The sequence below is a fragment of the Tursiops truncatus genome, chromosome 5 (genome assembly GCF_011762595.2).
Source record: "Tursiops truncatus isolate mTurTru1 chromosome 5, mTurTru1.mat.Y, whole genome shotgun sequence".
NCBI lineage: Eukaryota > Metazoa > Chordata > Mammalia > Artiodactyla > Delphinidae > Tursiops > Tursiops truncatus.
In genome coordinates, this window is record NC_047038.1 from 22,001,089 (window position 1) to 22,025,520 (window position 24,432).

General features: G+C 39.0%; 2 protein-coding genes across 6 annotated transcripts in view; one reads left to right on the forward strand and one right to left on the reverse strand.

Annotated features, from left to right (window-relative positions):
• Positions 1–24,432, forward strand: part of LOC109548757 (uncharacterized) — a 304,090-nt gene that overhangs the window by 84,438 nt on the left and 195,220 nt on the right. The window lies entirely within an intron of this gene.
• SYNPO2 (synaptopodin 2) overlaps positions 20,207–24,432 on the reverse strand; it is a 172,229-nt gene continuing 168,003 nt past the window's right edge. The window contains exon 5 of one of the 3 annotated variants that reach the window (XM_019927870.3): positions 20,207–23,958. In XM_019927870.3, coding sequence (XP_019783429.2) covers positions 23,419–23,958 — 540 coding nt within the window. In that variant the 3' untranslated portion in view covers positions 20,207–23,418. Of the gene's footprint in view, positions 23,962–24,432 lie in introns of all 3 variants that reach the window. The other 2 variants (XM_073804890.1, XM_073804889.1) reach the window with 2 other exon arrangements.

A 24,432-nucleotide genomic window follows, 5' to 3' on the forward strand; every position in this document is an offset into this window, starting at 1 on the left:
TAGGAAATGTGACAGGCAAGGAGGCATGTCATTGGCTCTCAGAGAACAGTGTCACAAGTGCCTTTTGTTTTATTTTTATTGTACAAAGCATAAAGTGCTATGTAATTACAAGACTGGATTATTTATACTCTGAGGCTAAAGAAGGTAAGGATTAGTCCCTCTATTTTTTTTATTCCTATTTTTCCTAGACATTTCTGCTTTGCTAAACTCTTAGATTACAAGATATTATTTGCCAGAACAATGATCTACATTTTGATGTCTGATGTGCAAATACTAATCTCTTCAGAATAACTGAAAATTTTAATATTTTGAGGATATGAAATAATACTTTGAGGTAAGCTCTAGGATTTGATATAAAATTCATATTTGTCCCCAAGGAAAAGCAAAACACTGATGTGATACCTACTCAAAACTTGGTGGGTAATTGTGAGGAATTTGAGAAATTGCTTTCTAAAGAAAAATTTGTTAAAAGCATTGAGTAGCTGAAAAGTAAATAAAATTATTCTAAACTCATGCTATATCTATATACTTTATGTGTAATTTTTTGTACACGTATTTTTCTTGTTTAACTATCACAGCAATATGAATGGATGAGGCTTCACTGCCCCCATTTTGCAAATAAGTCTGAGACAGAGTGATTAAGTAGCTTTCCTGCCACCTATAGCTAGTAAACAAAACCAGGATTTGAAGCCAGGTCTATAAGTTCTAAAATCTACATACTTAAGCCCTATGTTATACTCTTTCCTTTTTTATTTGTTTATTAAAAATAATAATAAAACAAATTTTTAAATCTACTTTTTATATTGCGGAAAAGTGACCTGCCTGAAGCCCTCACTCTTTCTAGTGACTAATCTGAATCCTAATAAGTGAGGTCATGCTTCCTGAACTAAAGCTGGAACTTTTGTTAAATTGGTGAGAGTTCTTTAATTAAACTAGCAGATTAGGACTCAGATTCATGAACACACAGTATATGAATTCAGAAAAAGACACTGGCACACTATTCTCACCTAGACAAAGAGCCATAGTCTGAAAACCTGTTTGAGTAGAAAAAATTGAATCCTAGCTCTTGAATGAACTATTCCAGCACCCACACTCAAAAAATACCTCAAAAAGAACATTTCTAGAGAAAATGTTAGTAACTTAGTGGTAGAGATACTATAATAAAGAATGAATTATTTTTGCTTTGTCGATCTTTCTTTCCTTCTTTTTTTCCTTAGTCATCCATTACTCTTAGCTGCTGGTAATCATAAAAAAGATATTGTCTCGGATTTTCAGGATTTCTTAGTATTAAGTCATTGTTACTAGGTGGAAGGAAGTTGACTACTTGGAATTTAAGTGACTTACTCAAGATTACAACAGTGAGTCATTTACTTAGCTGAAAAGGGAGCATGGAACTTCCTGGTTATAAGTGTTGTACGTTGGCAACTCAATCTGCCTTTTCTCCATTGCTTCCCCTTCAAACCCATGGGCTTTTAGTGCAGGACAAGAGGGCTTGTTCTTCAGTGTGACCATCACTGCTGCTCTCTGACGGGACATCAGCTTGAATTAGGATTTGTTTCTATGGTCAGCATACAAACCTCATGGTTTTATTTTGAGAAGTTAGATCTTGAAGTGAAGATTCCTTGTCAGTTGCTAATTTCTTTGGACAAACATTGCCTTAAGAGTTGATTGTTCCTGGAGAACAAAGGTTTTGAAGTTCAGGCAGTCTAGGGTCAAACTGTAAGCAGGCATAAGGAATGAGACAGCGTGACCATTTGCCCTCTTATTTTGAAATATAGTTTACACCCACTAACTATCCACATGGTATGATGTAATATTTCAGGGGAGGCACTGTTAGCTGTGACTTACAGGTATCACTGTTGTCTGGACATGAGTGATTTCTAGAATTTATTTCTCATGAAGTAAGATTTTATATGTAGTGCTTTAGTGCTTAGAAATTAATGTTACATACATATTGATAATTCTTAAATACCAAGTTAATTTTTCTTTATATCTGTTCCCAATTCTGAACTATATACCATATTCTTTCCTATATTGCAGTTGTCTCTATCATAATTTTTCTCATGAGTTTTGATTACATAAAATTAATAGAAAGCTTCACCTTTCTTTAAGTATTGCCTTTTACTTCTCCCTGCATGGCCCCCAGGGATAGATAATATTGCTGATTAAATATTTAACCTTTTAATAACATTTTCTGAATTCTGCTCACTTCCTACTTTCCTTAAGTAATAACAGTCACTGCACATCAGAATACATGCTCTCAGTCAAGCAATGTGATTTTGATTCCTAAGTCCAGGTCATATGATATTCTTCAAAGCTGTTGCACCATCCACTAGTCATTCCTGGAATGTACTTCCTCCTCAACTACATCTCTTGCCTCCGTTAAAAACTGCTATTAAATTTCCTTCTATAGATTTCTTACCTGCCCACAATACTTGCTGAATTTATTGTCTTCAGAGAATAAAGGATAGCAATAACACTAAGAGAAGAGGGTAAGTGTGTTCATTGTAGCCACTTTCCATCAGTGATCCAGGAAATCATCCACATTCTTCCAACCATATATGCCAACCTACCTGCTTCTGTAATGTTATATTTTGCCTTCTTTCCTATTATAACAGATTAATTATCCATGCTGTTATTTAGAATCAAACCCTCCACTTGTGCACTGGATCCTCTCTAACAGCCTCACTTCATTCAGGTTCACTGCTTCATTGTCATTACAAAGACCTTCTCTAACAATCTAAAATAACAGCTTTGCCACATCATTGCCTTCTATCCCCTCAGCCTGTTTTACTTTTCTTCAAGGCAATTATCATTACCTGAAATGATACTATACATTTTCTTGTCTCCTTCCACTTAGAACAGAGGTTGGCAAACTATGGCTTGAAGGACAAATCTGCCTGCCATCCGTTTTAATTAAAAAATTTAATTTTAAAATTTAGGCTTTAAAATTTTTATTGGAACTCAACCATGGCCATTTGTCTGTCTTTCTCTGATGGCTTTGACATTTACAACAGAGTTAAGTAGTCATGAAAGAGACTGTATGGATCACAAAACCTAAAATATCTATTGACACTTTATAGAAAAAGTTGGCCCACCCGGCACTAGACCTCAAGCCACACAAAGGAAAGTACTTTATTTTGTTCCCTGCTGTATCCCCAGTGCCTAGAAGAATACATGGCACTCGATAATTATTTGTTGAAGAAAGAAAAAAAGAAAGAATGAATAAATGGATCATCCCTGCACCATCTTGATTCAGTCTTCTCTGTTTTCATTATCCTTCTATTTTCCATAAACTCTGTCCTCTGATTTGTTTCTTCCATTAACCTTTTTTTTTTCCCCCCACATGCATCAAATTTCCAGTTGGAGGAAAAACCCTAAAAATAGCTAAGTAACTTCTGGAAATATGAAACTTAAGTTAGAGGAATTTTTTTCCTCTGGCAATAATATATATTTTTTTCTTTGCTAGCATTTGTATCATTGTGTTCATTTTGGAGCAAAAACTCTGTCAGGAAGAAATGATATTTCTTTTAATAGTCATCCTTCACAACTAGTTACCTAACATATTTCTTGATACTCTTGGCAATTTTTGCTAATAATGTTGGCATTTTTTAACCTTTTTTTTTTTTTTACTCATTTTATGGAGTTTGATTTTTATATTTGGTTGACTGAGCACTTTTTATTTTAATATGTATTATGTGTATTATGTTTACCTCTTCTTCAGTTTTTGCTCATGAGTGTCTATCCAAAAAGTAAACTCTCCTGACACATGCAGTTGTTTTGATTTCACAACTTACCCATGCCGGAGATACTTTCCATACTAACTTTGATCTCTTGCAGATGGGGAGCAAAACCAGTACTAGATAAGCGAACTTTCTATGCCTATACTTAAAACAAAAGAAAACAAACACAAATCTCTGCTGGATCTGATTACTCCTAGGTGACTAAAAATTCTGTGAACCTGTGAAATCTGGAATGTGCTGGCAACAGAGAGCTGGGATTATCTATTAGAATCTTGGATTATGTATTTGAAATAGGAGGTTAAAGCTCTAATGTATCCAAAAACAATCTAAAGTGTGAGTTATTATTGCTCCCTTAGAGGGAAATTACAACTGTATGATATCTGTGGTAAAAATATGTGACTCTGAATATATAATTATTCACGTGATAAGAGTGGATGCACCAAATCAGATCCATCAGAGCTGTCCTGACATGATCACTTCTGTAATTTGCTTCTAATACCAAACAGACCTTCATGGTTCCTCAGTCAAGGTGATTTGCTGCTGCCTTATCATGAGTAATGATGAAGACACTTGTCTCCTCTCTCTGTCTCTAGCTCTGACCTCACTTATTTAAAATTCTGAGGTTCACTCCTGACAGATCTTCAGTTCACATTCCACCTCACCTACATACAGCTCTATAGCTCCTTAGTTATAATTTATTTGAGTCTCATAAGTAGTGATAATGGCCGAGAAGCCGGATGAAAAATTTTTATTTCTAAATATCTAAGTAAATTCCTAAGTCTATTTCAAAATATAAAGTTTGTAAATAATAAAAAATTTTTCTTTAATAATAATGACATCCCTAACTAACTTTGATGTTTCCTAGTTTTCTAATTACTGTGCTGGTAAAGACAACTAAGATACTGGGAAACAGAAAGATTAACCTACATCATGTAATGGAAAGGTTTTTTTTCTTAACTATTGGTTTTTGTTTTATTTTTGAACTCCAGTAGATTGTTTTTGCTTGTTTTTCATAAATCTCTGGCATTAGGTACTCAAAATAAACAAAATTTACCAAGTTTATTAAACATGTATATGATTTTTTGGTAAAAAGGGAACCTTCATATTACATGACAGCATAATATAATTGAAAGAAGTAAGTTCCTGGGAATCAGGAGACCTTGACCTGGAATTCCTTCCATTGTGTGATGCTAAACAGGTCACATAACTTCTCTGGGATTTGATTTCCTCATCAGTGATGGGCGAAGTTTGAATTACGTGATCTCTCTTCCCTTGCAGTCTTACACTGGAATAGTCTCACACTCTATTTTAAGGGCCTCTGTCATATGTGTTGTGGAAACAAACTCACAAGCTGGAATCCAGGTATATATTCCTACTTCCAATTTTTATTGCTTACTTTCAATATTTCGCTCAAAATGAGGATCAAATTAAATTCTTTTACTCATCTTTTGTTATTCCAAAGGCACACCCAAACATGGGTGTGTGAGAAAAATGTTCAAACATTTGTAAACAATCAACTTTCCTAATGTGAAGGCCAACCAAGCAAAATCCTAAACAGGGCAAGGCAATGAAAACAGTCTAAGTTCTGGCTTGGACTCCTTTAAGGGGTCCAGAATTAGGATTCTTTGTTAACTGTATCTTTTTTATCTCTCATTCTTCTACAGCTGTGTTTTATTGCTTAAGGCAAAAATGGTGCAGAAAGATAATGCAACTGACTCATTGAAACATAAATCTCAGCATAATGATTTAAACACTATGACTTTGTATTAGGCTGATCACCAAGCAATGTGATCAGGCAACTTGACTCAACATCAGACTGCACAAACCGTGAAGGGCAACCTGACGTTTTGGGTGCCCAGACCAAGCCTGTTGCTAAAAACAGCTTAAAGCGTTGGTTGAAAAAACTCTTGATTGTTTGTATTCATGAGCTGGAATACTCAGGCCATGAAATCAGTGAAGTTGGGAAGCCAGAGAAGTAAGCATAGTACATCTTCTGAGTGTATTTTCTGACGTGGATGAACTTGAGGGTTGATTTTTACATCTTTGCAATTTTATGGGGATGGGTGACACCAGGAGGAGAAAGAATGGCACCTTTGCTAGTAACCTGGCAGGAAAAGGAATCTGGAAAAGAGAAATGGAAAAATGTCTACAAGGAATTTTCAAATGGTCAGCTCTGGAGTGTGTGCTCTGAACTTTCTCTTCCTTTGTTTCCATAAAATCCTTTGTCAAGTCCACATTTCTCAGCAATATTTTTCTGTGAAGTGGATTCATTATTTTGTGTGTGGTTGGGGGAGGATGTTGAGGAGCTCAAAGAGAAGGACCAGGAGACAGATGAAATCCGAGTTACATTTATACCCGATCTCCTAATTTAAGCTGCCAAGGATACTTTTTCAAACATAGGGGAGAGGGTGGGGAAGATTGAATGGGCTTTGAGTAAAAACAGGAAGGTTGTTTTCTCTGAAAACTCAGTATGATGTTTGGATAGTGCTGCTTAACCCAGACGCCAGAGTAAGACACAAACTGGGAAGACTCATCCTTCCCTCTCTGGCCTAAAGCTGGATATCCTCTGTGGAGGAAGTACACAGCCGTCTTTTTTGAACCCACAGTCCTGAGCAACCCTGAGCCACAGCACAAGATCTGGCAGTAAAACAGTCATGTGTGTCAGGAAATATACCCTGGGCATGTGGACTTGCTATTGTTAGCCTGGAGGAAATAGCAGGACAGAGAGGCTAAGAAACTTGCTCAAGGTCACAAAGCAAGGAAGTGACAGCACTGGGATTTGAACCTAGGCCACCTGACTGCAGAATCAGCTTCCTCACCACCATACTAGATCCTAGAGGATAGGTTCTGGAAATCAGATATCTGGGCTGTTCCCAGGTTCCACAACTGTATTCAATAGACTGCAAGCTCCATTGAAGTAAACTGGACAAGGCAAGGAGTATGTCTGCTCCACTCATCACTGTACACTCAGCAGCTGTTAAATGATAGGTATTCAGTGTAAGGCCAACTGGCCCGAGGCAGGGGAACACAATCAGATTCACAGGTTGCATCAGACCGAAACTCTCCGGACCACCCAGTTCCAGAAACTGACCTGGAGACATTCCGGACCACCCAGTTCCAGGCACTGACCTGCGGACTTTGCACCCGGCCCAGCTTACCGCCTTCCGAGGGGCGGGACTAACCGTTCCCCAGGATACCCGAAAAGACCACCAAATAAGGAATACCCTGCGCCCTCCCAGATTCACCACACCCCTTTCCCTTCTTCCCCTATAAAATCTTGCCCAACCCTCGCCCGGGTGCGACTTCTCTGGCCCCTTTCTCTCGGACCAGTGAACCTCGCCCGGGAGCGCTCCCTAATAAAGCTCCCTTGAAGCTTTCCTTTGTTTCGCGGTGCCGTTTGTTAAGATCCGACCTTACATTCAGTAAATATTTACAGAATGAGTAAAATGAAACATATCACTACATACACAGGATGTCTTCTCTCATCCAGACTGGAATTCTCTATGCTGTACAAGTCGGTAGGATGTACAAACTAGAGCAGAAGTACTTTATTTTATTTATTTTTTTAGTTTTGGCTGTGTTGGGTCTTTATTGCCGCTCGTGGGCTTTTCTCTGGTTGTGGCTAGCAGGGGCTACTCTTCATTGCGGTGTGCGGGCTTCTCACTGCAGTGGCTTCTCTTGTTACGGAGCACGGGCTCTAGGCACGTGGGCTTCAGTAGTTGCAGCACACGGGCTCTGTAGTTGTGGTTCACGGGCTCTAGAGCGCAGGCTCAGTAGTTGTGGTGAATGCGCTTAGCTGCTCCGCAGCATGTGGGATCTTCCCGGACCAGGGCTCGAACCCATGTCCCCTGCATTGGCAGGCGGACTCTTTTTTTTTTTTTAATAGATCTATTTATTTATTTTTGGCTGCGTTGGGTCTTCGTTGCTGTCCGCAGCCTTTCTCTAGTTGCAGCCAGCGGGGGCTGCTCTTCGTTGCGGTGTGCGGGCTTCTCATTGCGGTGGCCTCTCTTGTTGTGGAGCACGGGCTCTAGGTGCATGGGCTTCAATAGTTGTGGCGTGTGGGCTCAGTAGTTGTGGCTCGTGGGCTCTAGAGCGCAGGCTAAGTAGTTGTGGCACATGGGCTTAGTTGCTCCGCGGCATGTGGGATCTTCCCCGACCGGGGCTCGAACCCGTGTCCCCTACATTGGCAGACAGACTCTTAACCACTGCGCCACCAGGGAAGCCCCAGAGCAGAAGTACTTTAAATTGTTATTTTGCTTTAAAAATGAAAGAGAATGATCTCTGATAAACTCATAGAGATTAAAGGAATATGACACACCAACTTTATAAATGAGTGACCAGACCCAGAGTGATAAGGAACGCTGCCAAAATCACACCGTCAGTAAGGGCCAGGACGGTGTTAGAATAGGCAAACCAAGCATGTATCAGGGAGGGGAGAGAGAGAGAGAGATCAACTCTAACCAGCTCGTTCAAAATGTAAAACTCACAAAGTCTAGAAAAACAGTAGTCCTAATTTCAGTGTACAGGTAAGTTATGTGTCATTAAAAATATTGAAGTGTTATTTGAATTACATAATGGGAGCCGTGGTGGACCCATAGTCTTTTCTGTGCTGGGACCTAGAAAGATCTAAGTCCTACCCAAGCCAGAACCAGGAAGTGGACTCAGACGCCTTTGAAGAAAAAGGCTTTAGTCTCCTAGGCCTTCCCTGATTTCCAAGGATTCAAGCAGTAACTAATAAGGGAAGTGAAAGAATGCAGAAACAAGGAAAAGCAGACAAGAAACAATAATAGTTCAGTGATAAAACACAATCCTGGCCCTTACTGATGGTGTAAACTTGGAAGAGTCCCTTACCACTCTGGGTCTAGTTGCTCATTTATAAAGTTGGTATGTCATTTTCCTTTAATCCCTAGTTCCTCCTCAAGGGATACCCGTAACAATCCAACACGTATCTTTAAGTTGTTCTGCAGGAACTAAGACCCCCCCACCCAGGTGGAGGATGATGACTTCATGCTGAGCACAAGCTTGTAGACCCCAGACTGGTCAGACCCAGGTTGATGATTGAGATTCCTGAAACACCACCCTGTTACCTCACCACCAACCAATCAGAAGAAAGTCATGCACTCTGCAACCTTCACCCCAAATGTTGCCTTTAAAAACTCATCCCTGAAAGCCATCGAGAAGTTTGGGTCTTCTGAGTATGAGCTGCTTGTTCTCCTTGCTTGGCCCTCGCAATAAACCTTTCTCTGCTCCAAACTTGAATGTTTCAGTTTGTTTGGCCTCCCTGTGCGACAGGCACACAAACTTAGGTTCGCCAACACTCTTTCTCCCTTTTGTCACATGGAGCTATTGTGTCAAGGGCCTGGCTTGATTCTGAAGGAGATGCTGAAGGAGGGGCGAAGTAGGGAGAAGGAATGTGGATGACAGATTCCCAGCCCATTATTCCTTTTGCTCATTATTCCTTGAGGCCACAAATGACACAAGGAAGAACTGGAATCATTAGTCATGTTCTTTGTCTTTGTCATATGTCCTTCTTCCCTTTTTCTCCTGCTTCGAACCTCCCTCTTCCCCTCACTTCTTCACCACAGCAAACATGTTTTAATCTGAAATTTTAGTCAGGTCACAGGATCGGTGTGAACCTGATGACACTGAGTGAGCCAGCGTGATGCATTTTCTGTTCATAGCTCAGAACCTCGGTATTCTGCTGTTCCTGAAGTATTTGTCACCTTTCTTTTCCTTCACTGTTTTCTAGTTCACTCCTCTTTTAGGGCATGTGGGTGGTAGGAAAGGAGGGAGACAGTAGGAGACTCTGGGTCGGAGGCCCCACCCTCCTGCTCTACTCCAGGGGAGGACTGGGGGGTGGCGCTGAGCCACTCCCACTCAGCGCTCCGTCTGTGGGCACAGGAGGAGGCCTGTGCCGCGCCCGCAAACCCTCCCAAATCGCTGTTGACTTTTCTTTAGGCTTTATTTACAAAAATTTGTGACTACAGATAATCATCTAAGTCTTGGAACCAGAGGTGGGTGCAGGTTTTGTGGAGCCTCAAATATGTCCAAATTTGGGGCCCACTTTAAGAAAATAAAGACCTAAAGTTAAAAATATAAAATTAGCACAGAACTTTAGAAGGGGCCTCTATAAATCAAGTCCCTTAAACTACACGAAACCAGCTTAAACTATATTAACTTCAGGCTAAATCCTGGGAGGGCTTTTGACTTTTAGACTGAAGACTTTTATTTTGTGACTGTAAATAAGTTATGAGGGCAAAGATTGTTTCATATGCCTTTTCCACTTCTCCAACATTTAGCCACAGCACCTACTACTGCTGGATGATAAGTACTGGTCCATGAATTGTGTTGTTGTGGATGAAGCTATCTGATAGGCAGGCATCGTGCTAGACTGATGGGATCACTATAATGAATTGCTCTGGAAACATTTGGCCCTAGAAGCGGTGGGGACATAAGGGAGGAAAAGGTCAGTTCTATTTGGGGCAGAGACAGAGTAATCAAAAAAAACTTCAGAGACAAGTTGATCCGTGAGTTGAGACTCGAAAGATGGGTCGAGGTGTGGGGATAGTGTTGAAAGGCGTTTAAAGCAGACAGAGAAGTATGAGCCGAAGCTTGCTGTCTGAAACCACATAAGGAGTTCATGGAATTGTAAGTAGTTTGGTGTGGGAGGAGTGTGAAGCACTAGAAGAAAAGGGGTTATTAGCAAAAGGTAAGGCTGAAAGGCAGGAAAAGATGAAATACCAGAGGGCTTCACAGGAGTTGGGACTTTAGTCTGTGAACCATGGGGAGCTGTTGATGGCTTTGATGCCAGGGAAGACCACAACGTGCATTTTTGCAATATTATTCTGGCACTTGTATGAAGAACAGACTGGGGATGCAGCAGCAAGACACTTAAGACCCCACTGCAGTAAAAGGCCGGGAAGGGCTGATCGAATGCTGTGACAATGGTGGTGGTAGGGCAGGCGAATAACCAGAGATGCTAAGGAGGGAGCTCACAGTGTTTGGTGACTGATGTGTTGAGTAAGGGCTGGGGTGAGGAGAAAAGTAGGGCAATGATTTCAGTCCTGGCTTAGGTAGTTGGGTGGATGGTGGTGGAACCAGGGCATGTAGGAAAAGGAGCAGGCTATGGGGGAAGTGAAGTCTCTTCTGAATCGATGCTGTTTGAGAATCACTCAAGCAGTAAAGTCTAGTGTGATTCAGGGCTGAAGCTGAAGGGATCATTGAGTCAAGCTTGGATATGGATTATCTGTCATCAGGATGAGGTGGTTGTAGTTGGGTTACTCAGGGAGAGCCTTCGGAAAGAGGAGGGCAGGGGCAGGGTTGGAGCACTCAAGTTAAGAACAGGTAAAGGCATTTCCACATTTGCTCCGTTGGAAGTTTTGGAAACCTACTAGCTGATACCTGTGTCAAATGGCACAAATGCTCCTGTAGCAGGTCCAAAGTACTCTGTCAGCTCCTTCTCTTCCCTGGCTAAGAAATATTTAGCTGTGTCCTGATTAAATCCTACCTACTGTCCCCCATGTAGGGTTGGGTCCCCCAGCCGTGTGTACTACATTCAGCACATATCACACTTTAATTGGTGGTTTCATTTTTTTGTGTCTCTGTCTCTAGTCAGGAGCTCCATGAAGGCAGGGAATCGTAGATCCCATGCTTACTCCAATGCCTGGCTCATTATAGGTGGTCAATAAATAGTTTCTGAAGTGGTAACTGTGTATGGAAATGGGTGCCTGCAGGTGATTGCCACTGGATAAGAGAGCGAAATGGGGATCCAGTTAATTCCTCTGGGAGAAGTCCTTGCTGAGCAGTAATCTCTACTTGGTGCCTAGTACATAATGTGATTTCTATAATGGCATTCATGATAAGGAAAGTTCTTTATTTTAGCAACAGATTTGTCATTTATTAAAAAATCAGTGTATAATAAATCTTATCATGTAATGTGTAGAGAGCTGTGCTCCTGTTGGTTTTATTTAGAAATAAGTAAGATTTAATTACATTCCTGGCACCAGGTCATTACTTTTTCTTTATACAGAGATTAAAAGGCCAGTCTCTGGAATCAGAATGCCTGGATTTGCATCCTGAATCTGCCACTTACAAATGTGAGGCCTTGGGGAGGTAACTTGACCATTCTATACCTTACTTTCCGTATCTGTAAAATGGAGGTCACGATAGTAACTTATTTATAGAGTGATTGTCTGGGGAATTATATAACTTAATATGTAAACAAGGGCTGACATGGTAAGCACCCAATGATCATTAGCCATTCTTACTGTTATCTGGTGGTTTGTTTACTTTAAGAGCAGTTTTCCATGGTAAAGTTTAAAATGTCCACTCTTAATATCAGTTCGGTATGTACAAACATAGAACTTTTTATTTTCCCTCCTAAATTTATTTCTCACTTTAAGTCTTCCTCATCTCAGTAAAATTATGCCATCCAACCAATGATTCAAACCATAAAATCTAAAAATAAACTGCAGTGCCTCCCTTTCTTTTCTGCCCACGTCTAATACATTTCCAAGACCTGTTGAGTCTATCTTCCAAATATAACTAAAATCTGTATGTGTTTCTTCCATCTCCAGTGACTCCGCTTTAACCATTGTTTGCCTGGACTTCTGCAAGAACTTCCCAATTGGTCTTCCTATGGTTACCCTTGCCCTGCTTCAATTCATTTCCCTCATTTTTAAATGCACAGGTTAAATGTGCATTTAAATGCCAGTTCCACTGGCTAGGAACCCTTCCATAGCTCCCATGGTTTTTAGGAGGAAATCCAAATTCCTCATTATAGCCTACAAAGCATGCAAAGCATTCATGAGCTGTGGCAGCCCTTACCATCTTACCTCTCCAACCATTTTCACCAATGTGGCTAGAGCCACATAAGCCTCTTTCTTTCCTTGATCATAGTGATCATTTTCTTCCCTACTGCCTTGCAGTCCTCTCTGCCTGAAATGCTCTGCCCCAACTCTTTACCAGGCTAGACATCTTATCCTTGAGATCTTCATTAGAATACTAAGTGCTTGGAGAAGGCTTTTCTGACCCCTCTTTCTAAGATGGCCTTCCTCAGTTATTCGCTCTCTTATCTGCTATCTGTTACTTCCCTGGTATTATTTGCTTGTTATTTTCTGTTATCTGCATTTCTTGGTAGAAATAGCTCCATGAGGGCAGGGACATTATCTGCCTTTTTACCACTGTGACCCCTGTGCCTAGCAGAGTACCTGGCACAAAGAAATATAATGAATATTTACTGGAAGAACTAAAAGACTGAATGAAAGCTATTGGGGCAAAAATTGACTTGGAAATCAAGAAACCATAGTACTCTCAGTGTACTCATTCATTCATTCAAGCATGTATTGAAGACCTACTATGAGTCATCCATGTGATTTATTAGGTGTTAGAATAAAAGATAAGCAAGAATAAAAGATAAGCAAGTCATTGTCTCTAATATTGAGTATAACTGAAATATTATAGAAATGCAGAGGAAGGAGTTTGGAGAACGAAATGATTTAATGAGTGATATCTTAGCTGCTTCTTAAGGATGAACAAGTTCACAGGCTAGGAAAGGAGAAGGCATTTTAGACAGAGGGAAGAGTATACTCAAACACATAAGGGAAGGAACCCAAACAGCAGGATTGTGGAAATGGATTATTGACCAGCTGGAGCAGTGGTGGGAGCCAGAGCAGGAAGAAGGATAGATTGGTGCTTGATAAGGCAGAGCTGGGCCTTCAGCAAAAAGGAAGAGAAAACCATTATGAAGAGTTTAAGGAATTCAACATTAACAGGTCTGAGTTAATTATAATTATAATAGAATTATATATAAATATAATTATAATAGAAAATAATGGAACTGGGGATGGAGAGACACAGTATGATGCTATTTTAATAGTTCAGGTAACAGATGATGAGGACCTAGACTTGCAGAGTAGCACTAGGAGTAGAGAAAAGTGGTTCTGCACTCCACTGGGCATTTTGTCCTAGCTAGGTCTCAATTTTCTTTCTGCAAAATGAGAGTTTTGATTAGATAATCGCTATGATACTTTTCAGCATCATGATCCCATACATGCCTTAGAATTTTTCTTTTGTTGTAAATTTATCTATCTAGTTTCCTAAACATGGAGAGGCCATGCCGTCTACATCTTTTTATCATGTATATATAGATAAGTGCAAATAGAATGGGCTGTGAAACAGAAATGGCCAAGTTCAAATCCTTGATCTACCACTTTCTGTTAGTATGACCGTGTCAGTTATTTATGCATTCTATGCCTCAGTTTCTTCATCTGTAAATGGGGATATTAACAGTATCAAATGTAAAAAGTTAGAAAGATTAAAAGAGACAATAGAGTTAAAACGTTTAATACAGGATTTGGTACATTTCCAGTATCTATAGTGACTATCATCATCATCACTCTTTCTACTTAGCAGAGTGCTTATCACCTAAAAAATACTTACTGTATTCTTTTTTTTTTTTTTACTTACTGTATTCTTGATGAGTGATTGGATGAATGCAGTGAAAGAGAATAATCATTCAAGTAAATTATGTCAAATAAATCCCTATTAATTGTTTTCTGGATTATTGAATAAGATTGTTGTTAATTCTGTGAAAATAGATAAGCAACAGCTAAGTCTCCAGTGCAAATCTGCACCTTGCCATGTTTAAGAAGGTTCATTTGGATTGACATATGTGATGAAATCAAAGCAGATCAGAAGAATATGTGGCAGAATTGCCTAGATTTTGTGACACTTCTCCGATTTTTTTCTGTTTTTGAAAATGCATAATAATTAAACTCTTGTGACTTTGTCATAATTTTTCACATATCATCCTGTTGAAAGATTTTCACATCATTCTTGAACTTGAACTGTTTGTTTATGTGGGTATAATAGACTGGCAATTTCCAGACTTCAGAGCTGCTTTAGTTAGAATGAGTTATAATTGTAGTCAACTCTGACTTTTTCTGCTTTACTCTTTTAGAAGCACAAATATTATACATCTTCCACTACTTCCACTCCTTCTCCTTCATTTTGTGTTTCTCCACTTTGGGAGGATTTGAGGATGGAGATAATGATAGAGTGCACCATAAAACTATCCCCTCGATTGCCAATGACATCATCTCTTGTCTGTAGAACAGGAAGGGAGGAGGGATGTTAACATGGGCCGTGTCTGGAAAAACATCACATTGGTTCAGGTCTATACACATCAAGCGCCTTAAGAGCTTAAAATGGAATTGGTATTACAGCAACATTCATGTTTGAAAATGGCATTGTACCAAAGGTAGGATAATACTGTCGTCTTAAATTTAGCAGATATTGGGTTAGAAAAGCTCTGCAATCAATTCTTTGAAGAAGGAACACAACATTGAAAGGAAAGAGAACCTGGTACTCATTTTGGCTTTCAAAATCCCTCCTGTGTTTCATTATATGGTGTCTAGGTCCCCTTCTCATTTTAATAGTCCATGAGTTTTGGAAACTTACCAAAGATATTCCTATTTTAGTTCTTAATCTATTAAAATAATTTCAGTATCAAAGCGTTTTTGTGGCATATTTAATTTTAAATGCTTTGAAATCAAGACTATTTAGCAAAGGATAAAATCTTAGATTATGCTGCAGGAAAAGAAGACGGCACATTACTTAATCTGCCAAATGCAAAAGAAAAAAAAAGATTTATTCCTGTCAACTGGAAAATAAATGTTCCAAAGATTGTAACCACATCTGTAACATATATTGATGGCTTGGAGGAAGGCTGGGTCACCCTAGTGCTCACTCAGCCATTACCGTCTTCCCAGAAATTAGAGAAGTGGGGCTACTGGGGGTCACTCTTTCAGCACAATTCCCTGTTCTCTGTTCTGTTGAAAGAGTTTTAAAGAGCAGGCCAGCTGGCAGCCATGCTGTGTGTTTGGGACAGGGGTGGTGAGATGAGGAGGGTGAGATGGGAGGAGGAGGCACTGTGGCAGAGAAGGGAGTGGGCAGTAATGGGGGAGGGAAGGGACATTTAGGGGGTACCCTAGTGTTGACTGATTTAGTACAAAGTGTTCAAGGAGGCAAACCGTGCTTCCTTTTCACAGAAAAGACTTGACAGCTCTGCATGTCCTTCTTTCCTTGGACCGTCCTCTCTCAAATGTATCTTCCCCACTGCTGCCAAAATGAACTTCCTACCAAGAGGACTAGGTCAGGCCAGTTCCTGTTTAACATTCTTTAATGGCTGTCCATGGTTGCCTGACAGCAGGAATAGGCAAACTATGGCCAACAGCCCAAATTTGGCCTAATGCCTTATTTATTTATTTATTTATTTATGGCTGCATCGGGTCTTAGTTGCAGCACGTGGGATCTTCGTTGCTGCATGTGGGATCTTTTTGTTGCGGTGCGCGGGCTGGAAGCAACCCTTTGCTGACTTAAGTGGTTGGAAAAAAAATTTTTTAATAATATTTGATGACTTGTGAAAATTATATGAAATTTCAATTAGAGTCTCCATAAATAATATTTTATTACGCCAGGCTCATTCATTTTCATATTAGCTGTAGCCACTTTTGTAGAGTTGAGTCAAAGCCATATGCTTCTCTTAGCCTAAAGTACTTAGTATCTGGCCTTTTACAAAAAGAAAAAGTTTATCCTTCCCTGTGGGATAAAATCCACTGCTTTCTGACTCTCCCTTTATTATCCAGCAATAACACAGAACTGCCTGGAGTTTATTAGCTGTGCCCTCTGTCTGGAATGGGCTCTTTCTTTGCTGTACTCACCTCTACCAATAGAGGTGAGTACAGTCACTCAATCTTTAAGACTCAACTCTGCCATGAATTCTTCTAAAAGGCTTCTCTGAGGACCTTTTCACCCTGCATACAGCAATCCTCCCACCCTTAAGGCTGGGGGTTTTTTTGTTTTGCTTTTTGCTCTTCTCTTAATCTCTGTGTACAATCCTATCAGTATTCTTGTCTCCTTACATTGTACCTTCTATTAGTACTATCAGCTCCCTGGGGACAGAGGCCACATTTTATTCACTAATACATCCCTGGCATGAAGCATTGTATTTAGCCCTGAGTAGGTAAATGATAAAGGGTTGCTGACTGATAAGTGAATGCATCCATCTCCCCATGACAGTAGTTCCTGGAGCTGCCAACAAAAGGGCTTTATGTGCCCTGGTTAAAAGTGATACATTCTAGCGGAATTACTAAATGTCCACCAACTGTGACATTCCATTCTCCTTCCTCAGGTTCTCTTCTTAAAATCTGCAGAGTCTATAGCCATAGACTATGGTGAGCCCATTTATATTAGCTTTCCACTTAGGGAAAGGATTTGAATTTGCTCTTCCTTTAAACCCAATTCTGGGTACATTCACTGTACCAAGAAAAAAAGTCTAGGGCAGAACAGAAATATCATTCAGTGTTTTTAAACCTGCTCAGGCTGATAAAATTTAATGTTTCCTTTTGTCACAGAAATTAAAAATCAGGATGAGCATTACTTGCTGACCTTATAATTCTGCTGTATTCACCAAAGTCACAATTTTCTTAGATTAAAATCAAATCTTGCTATTGGTAACTTCAAATAATAATAACTCGGGAAAAATTCAAAGTTGGTTAATTTAATGCCTGAAGGGAGATCTCTTAAAGTGAATGCAATGCATGTTTTATGGAAATATTTGTGCCATAAATATCAGTGTCTTCATGGTAGTAAAATCATTTGTTTTATACTTATGGCTAAAATTCACCCCCCTTTCTTTTTTATTCATCTTGGAATGGCCCTCTTTTAATGTGCTTTGTTAATTTTATAGCAGGGTAATGGTGAAATAAAAACGTGTTACAAATCATTTTGCAACTTCCTCAAGTAAAATATTTATAGAATTTGTTCATACCTCTGATTTTTTTCTACCTGATAGCACTTTAGTCCTTGAACAGTTAATTCTTATTTCTTTCTCAGTGCCTTCTTTTTTATGCAAAATGAGAAATCCAGATACTTTGCTTATTAAAACATCTTGTGGAAGTTGAATCTCTCTTGGAAACACTGTAAGATTTTCAAACACCACTACTGCAGAACACTGCAGGACATGAAACCTCTGCCCTCTTTTTGGTTATTTTCTTTATCAAATTCATGCTGGACCTAGGGCTTGGCTTAGCTGAGCATTGAACTTTGGCTGTTTTATCACAAAATCAGGGTTCTTATTCCTCTTCTTAGCCCCCTAGTAAGTATCAGCTTCAATCAATTAAAGGCATTTTGTATTGCTGATAATCAGAGCTGTAGTTACTGTAGATAGAAACCGGAGAAGATATCATTCGAATTTAAGGACAAAATTTAACTGGCGTAAAGTTCCAAATAAAACCAAGTTATGAAAAAATAGGTAAAACCCCTCCCTATTTATTTATTTATTTTAAAATTATTCTTCTTCTCTGTCCTATTTACTTACTGGTCTGGCAGAAGGCTATGGTATGAATGATATGTAGAATAACAGGAAAAACTACCAACTTCTTGAAATGAGGCTAGTCCTGACTGGGTCAGGGATTGGCCCTGGGTCCTAAAAAGCTGCTGTGGACTCCTGTCATAGATTTCTCTGCTGCTTAAAAAATGGTTGCTCCATCCAAATGGGAGTAGGGGCAGTACAAACAGTGTATCTTCCCTAGTTTAAGGATGGCACTTTACTTTCCAGCATGTGCACTATACCTGCAGAATACAACTATAGCTCAGTTGTCTAAATGGATAATTTTTTCTAGAAGAGGTGATGCTGACGAAAGGCTAAGCAGGATCCTCTGAATGTTCGTAGTAATGTAGACAGGGTTCTTCAAGGTCAGTTTGGGCTTACATAAAATTGTGCCTTTGCCTACATATACCCCATTATAATTTATTTGGTAATTTAGGGCAAACCTCACATTTATTCAAATCATCATGGTGAGGCAGTCCTGCTCTACAAAGCCTTTTCAGACCCTCAAGTAATAAGCATAAATCTCAAAATGCTGAAGAGGTGGTGAAGCTTTTTCCTCTTGGCTGGAGGTGGGAATGGAGGACAGTTTATTAAGAAGAGTGACATAGGGACTTCCCCGGTGGCACAGTGGTTGGGAGTCCGCCTGCCAATGCAGGGGACACGGGTTCGAGTCCTGGTCTGGGAAGATCCCACATGCCGCAGGGCAACTAAGCCCGTGTGCCTCAACTACTGAGACTACGTGCCTAGAGCCTGTGCTCCGGAACAAGGGAAGCCACCGCAGTGAGAGGCCCACACACCACAGTGAAGAGTGGCCCCTGCTCGCCACAACTAGAGAAAGCCTGCACATAGCAATGAAGACCCAACGCAGCCAAAAATAAATATAAATAAATACATTAAAAAAAAAAAGCAAAGTGACAGAAAAGTCAAGGACAAAGAAGGTACAATGTAGCAACTCTTCACTACAACTTTAGAGAGGAAAAAAATATCAGAGCAAGATACACTGGTGGCATTTCCTCTTTAAGTGGTTTTCATAAAATTACTTGATTTTTATAGGGGGGATTGCCAGACTCTTTCTAGAAATATAAACTGTCACATTTTATAATGCTGTGAATAATGAAATGTCCCTTTGTGAAAAATACTGCTCCATTAAATTTGAGAAGTCACAGATCCTGTTCTTTTCCAAAACCACTGAGGAAAAGTACTTTGCACTAAATACTTCTGGTATTATGTGGACTAGGGAAACACTGGCTAGTCCTGAAGCGTCTCTGTTGCTGTCTTCCTGGTGACTAGCCAGGGAATTGGACTCTCCTTGCCTCAGGCTGCCCGCTGGCTCCACGTGGAGATAACATAACTTATCTTTTGGCATGTTTTGAGATTTATAGTTTACTGAGTGCTAGGAATTCCTAAGAGGAAAGGGGCTTTTTCTACGGCATTAGCATCTTCAGTCATGTGAACAAAAAAAGAAGAGAGTGTCACTCATCATCTAGTTATACAAAGGGTTAAGTCGGAATCTGCTGCAGTTGGCCCACCGACAGAACAGTGCACCCTGAGGAAAATACAGCATGGAAAAAACGTATGAGGCATTCTGTGCTTTGGATAAACAGGCCCCTAGGTAGTTAAGAAGCACATCTCAGGAAGAATTTCAGTGAGCCCAGTTTCTTGCAGAAAAGCACAAAAATCATTAATTTGAGATATCTGTTCTATGTGATTAGCAATAATCTTTTACTAAGATGTTTGCTTGACTACCAGTATTTCCTAGCAAAAAAATTCATAGGTATACTGGCTCCTACCCTGCCTCTTCAGAGCAGTTTCTCAGAGCTACTGAGAGACTGTCTTCCTGGCTGTAGTCCTCAGTAAGACCCCAAATAAAACTTAAACTCACAACTCACAACAAGTTTTTAAATGTTATAGCTAAAATGTTACCAGCCAGCATGAAATTCTTTTGATGTGTCTGGAAGCTGATACAGTAGAAACTAAAATTTAAAAATATGTAGTAGATAAGGTTAAATCTTTGGAGTGAAAACTATTTCAAAACAATTTTTTATAAGGAAAAATAAAAAGGCTGTTTAAGTTGATTTTCAAGTTAATATTTATTACTAATACAATTTTGATTTTCAGTATGCATCTTTCAAATACAGTCTATTGGGATTAACAAAGGTGGAAATGTTAAGCTAATAAGCAGGAGAACATAGTCTATTTTAGAAGAAAAGGTGTGGACAATGTAGATACTTCTACTTTAAAAGGAAATCAAATGTGAAAATCTACTTTCTCTTAAAAACAAACATTTCTACAGTTCCTATCTAATTATAATAACTGAGCCTATTTGATGTATTTTTTTATCCAAAGTTTCAATTGATTAATATATATATGTATATGCTTGAGCCCTAACTGTGTAGCCCTTTCCAGTGTGGGTGATGGGGCCAAAACATGAGACATATTCAGAGATAAATGGACTAGAATTGTGCAGTTATAAAACTTAAAATACAGCACAGTATTTAAATCATCTTAATAACAGACACTTCACACACATGCAATGATATATTTAAACTCAAGATGGAAAGGAGGTGCCAAATTAGTGTACTTTTAGAGAATGCTTTTTAATCCATGGTAGAACAGAACTCTGTACCTATGTGACTGCTACTAGTAGAAAAATGTCTTACAACACATGTGGTATATATTTACAAAGCAACAGCTCTTCTCTAAAAAGACTATTATTTGGAATATAAGACAAACTGATCTTATTTTTGTGAGAACAGTAGTTATCTAGGTATTCTCAAAAGGAATCAGATATCAGCATGGCAACCTTAGCTCAAACACTAGCTTGAGTGTAAGCAATCTAACTTTACTCCTTTTGAGTAAACTGGAGATAAATACCCATACATTTTGTGATGATTTGACAATGGCACTTCTGCTTTTCAGAATTATGTCTGCAAAGTGTGACTTCTTGAAACATTGACTTCTAATAAAAATATGAGACAGTCATTTCCTTGTGAATGAAAAATGCATAACTTTCCTGCCATGTACTGTCATTTTCATGATGTCTAGAATAAATTCAAATAGCTTAATACCATGATTATTTTGATCTAGTGCATGCAAAGAGGGAGATGGTTGTTTTACAATAATATTTAAGTTTAAAATGTCTGCTTCTCTCTATTTTGAGTCTAGTGAAAGTTTTAGTGAATAATATAATGTATATCAACTTCTGGAATTGAAGTATCTAAAATCTAAGGAGTAAAGGAAATAACTTCTAGCATCATAAAAGAAAGCAACAAAATAGGATATGATCCTGTCACACAAAATCTTTTCTGCTAAATTCTGCATATCTTAAAACATTGACATGTAGAATAACTGAATCACTATAAGAATTTTTATGTGGGGATTCCTGAGAATTCCTGACAGATTAATCAATATACCAGACATTATTTTTTTAATTCTTTAGGAATCTTTAGGAATTCTTTAGGAATCAATAATTATATCTTATAATTTGAGAGAATTAATGCTGTATCAATTTAAGATAATTTAACACTATAAATTTAGAAAGTACTCTTCTTAATAACTGAACAAATTAGTATCTGGGTGACTCCATTACCAATAGAATTTACTGTGATTTCTTCAACTTTTTATTTCTTTGTTTCCAACATAAGGGATTACTTGTATCCTGGGAATTTAAAAAAATTTTATCCTGTGAAAGAGACCATCATAGTGATAAATTCAAGAGTCAAAAAATGTAAAACAAAACAAAATAATCATATTTAGAAACCTAAGAAAGTTTTGAACACTCAAGATGTTTTCATTTTAAAATGTTCTCAATTCTTGTTTATGATGTAAAATACTTTGAATTTCCTTGTATTTAATACTTTGTGGGTATGGCAGTGAGGAGCAGGTGTTTGACTGATTGTCTCATGGTCATGCTAACAAGGCATGGGTCATGGAATTGTCCAAGCAACTGTTTAACTTCCTTTGAACATCCTAATGATGTCTTTCTAAAGAAGCACCACTTGTTGCATAGGCTTCTGTGGCATGCTTTCCATAACTAAATAAATGGTCATGACCTACGTTTGCATGATAACAGACACATCCTCTACCACTTCCTTAAATCCACTAATAGCTTTTTTGCTTCACATCAACCCTCACTCCACATAACACATAGCACAAAACCTGCCGCCCAACAATTCCTCTTGGACCTTTAATGATACATGTAGTGACACCAGGGACCTCATCCACTCCTAAACTTAATCTGATATTTATATGATGAGCAATAAAAATGCATAATGCATCAAGGGTCATTCTACAAATGAGAGAAACTCAGAATATCAGAGCTGTTAAGGATACAAGAGATTAAATAATCTGATATTCTCATTTGACAAATGAGAACGCCTGAACCCAGAATCTATTCCTGTCTCAGGCTACTGGCTTTAAGTAGATTAAAAATAAATCCTGTAGGGCTTCCCTGGTGGCGCAGTGGTTGGGAGTCCGCCTGCCGATGCGGGGGACGCGGATTCGTGCCCCGGTCCGGGAGGATCCCACATGCCGCGGAGCGGCCGGGCCCGTGAGCCGTGGCCGCTGAGAGGCCTGCGTACCGCAAAAAAAAAAAAAAAAAAAAAAAGTAAATCCTGTACCTAAATCTTTCTATTCCCCACATATTACGCCATTTATCTCAAAAATCCGTCTGAAATGTATAATTGTCTTACTCTCAAATATTTATTTCTTTCTGAGAACATCTATATTTCAATTCCAAAAACCAAATTTTATCAGATTTTAAAATATATTTCAGAGAAATGCTTAAAATGCCACCAAGGAAATCCTTTTTATGTAATTATTATTCATTGTCATATCCCCATTGAAAAATTCTCCAATGTTATATATTCTTGCTGTTACTGCTAATGACAATTAGCATACCATATTTCATTAATTCCATCCTAGACTAAGGCACATACAAGAAAATACTTAAATTTCATTTTAATTGAGAGAGTTTAGTTGCCTAGACTACTCCATATTAATGAAAAAAATGGAATTAAGATTATGAATTACGTATAAGTGCCATCAGCACAGAAAATGAATTTTTCTTCAAAGAAATTCTCTATGCATCTGCAGAGAAGGAAGTGATTCACACTCACATGTGCATACACACACACACACACACACACACACAAACTCAGATAAATGACCTATGAGAACAAGCCAAGATCAAAAGTGAATCTAAATCTGTTGGAAAAGTCAAAACCACTGCAAAGAAACATTAAAAAAAAATTATAAGTGGCACATGATCAGTTCTTCTAACTTTCATGTTTGGCGTCTCCATCCCCTAGGGTGTGGGTTATAGTTGCAATTGGTTACTGAAACACAGTAATCAGACCTGGTCTCCATGGACATTATTTCAGAATCATTTCTGGAAGGCTGCCTATAATATGCATATGGTACCTGTGAATCATGTTGGGAGTTGGTGGGCATACTATTATTGGGTAGGAATGCAACATTATACTCTTGCCTTCCAAATGAGCCCATATTGGCCTTCTGGGTTTGAGGGACATAGGACAGTCTTTCATTCCAATCCTCAGACGGCCCTGGAAGCACCTTCCTCCGAGCTGCTGAGACCACATTTGCCATAATGGATTCCTGAATGTTTCTGGGTCTGAAGGCATCATCCAGTAAACCAAAAGAAGACTTGGCTGCTGCTTCCCCAGGAGTTAGTCTCTTGTTTGCTTCCTCTAGCCCATCAGTTGGTTTGCTAGAGTAGCTATAAGCAGGCTGGTATACCCAAGGAGATGTTGTAGAGATGGTGGGTGGGACTGGTCTTCCAGGAAGAGAAAGAGAGCGTCCACTCTGCTAGAAATAATGAAAATGTTAATATATCTCATTCATGTTGGTTTATGCTGATTGACTGTTATTCCAGTGTATTCTCCACACCATTACTAAGCACTATAAAAATCAAATCACCACAATGCTTAGTCCTAAAGCCAAGATAGGCTGCCTCTACCCGGTGTATTATTAGTGCTGGTCTGGGACTTGGCCCTCATTTAGGACCTCCTCCTTGCTCTCCTTTTCTGAACCCATAGCTCCAATTGCTACCATCTTTCTTAGTCATAACCACCATGGCAGGTGCCCTGTCATCACTGGGAGCCACCCTTACTTCTGTCTGCACTCTTCATATTCATATCTATATCCACAGCCCACCCTCATTCTAATCCTGTTTTCCTGATACCAAATAAACTTAACATACTGATAACTCTGGAAACAGACCATGAGCTACTGGGCTTTGTACTTTTCCCAAGTGACTTTTAATATGTTATATTGATC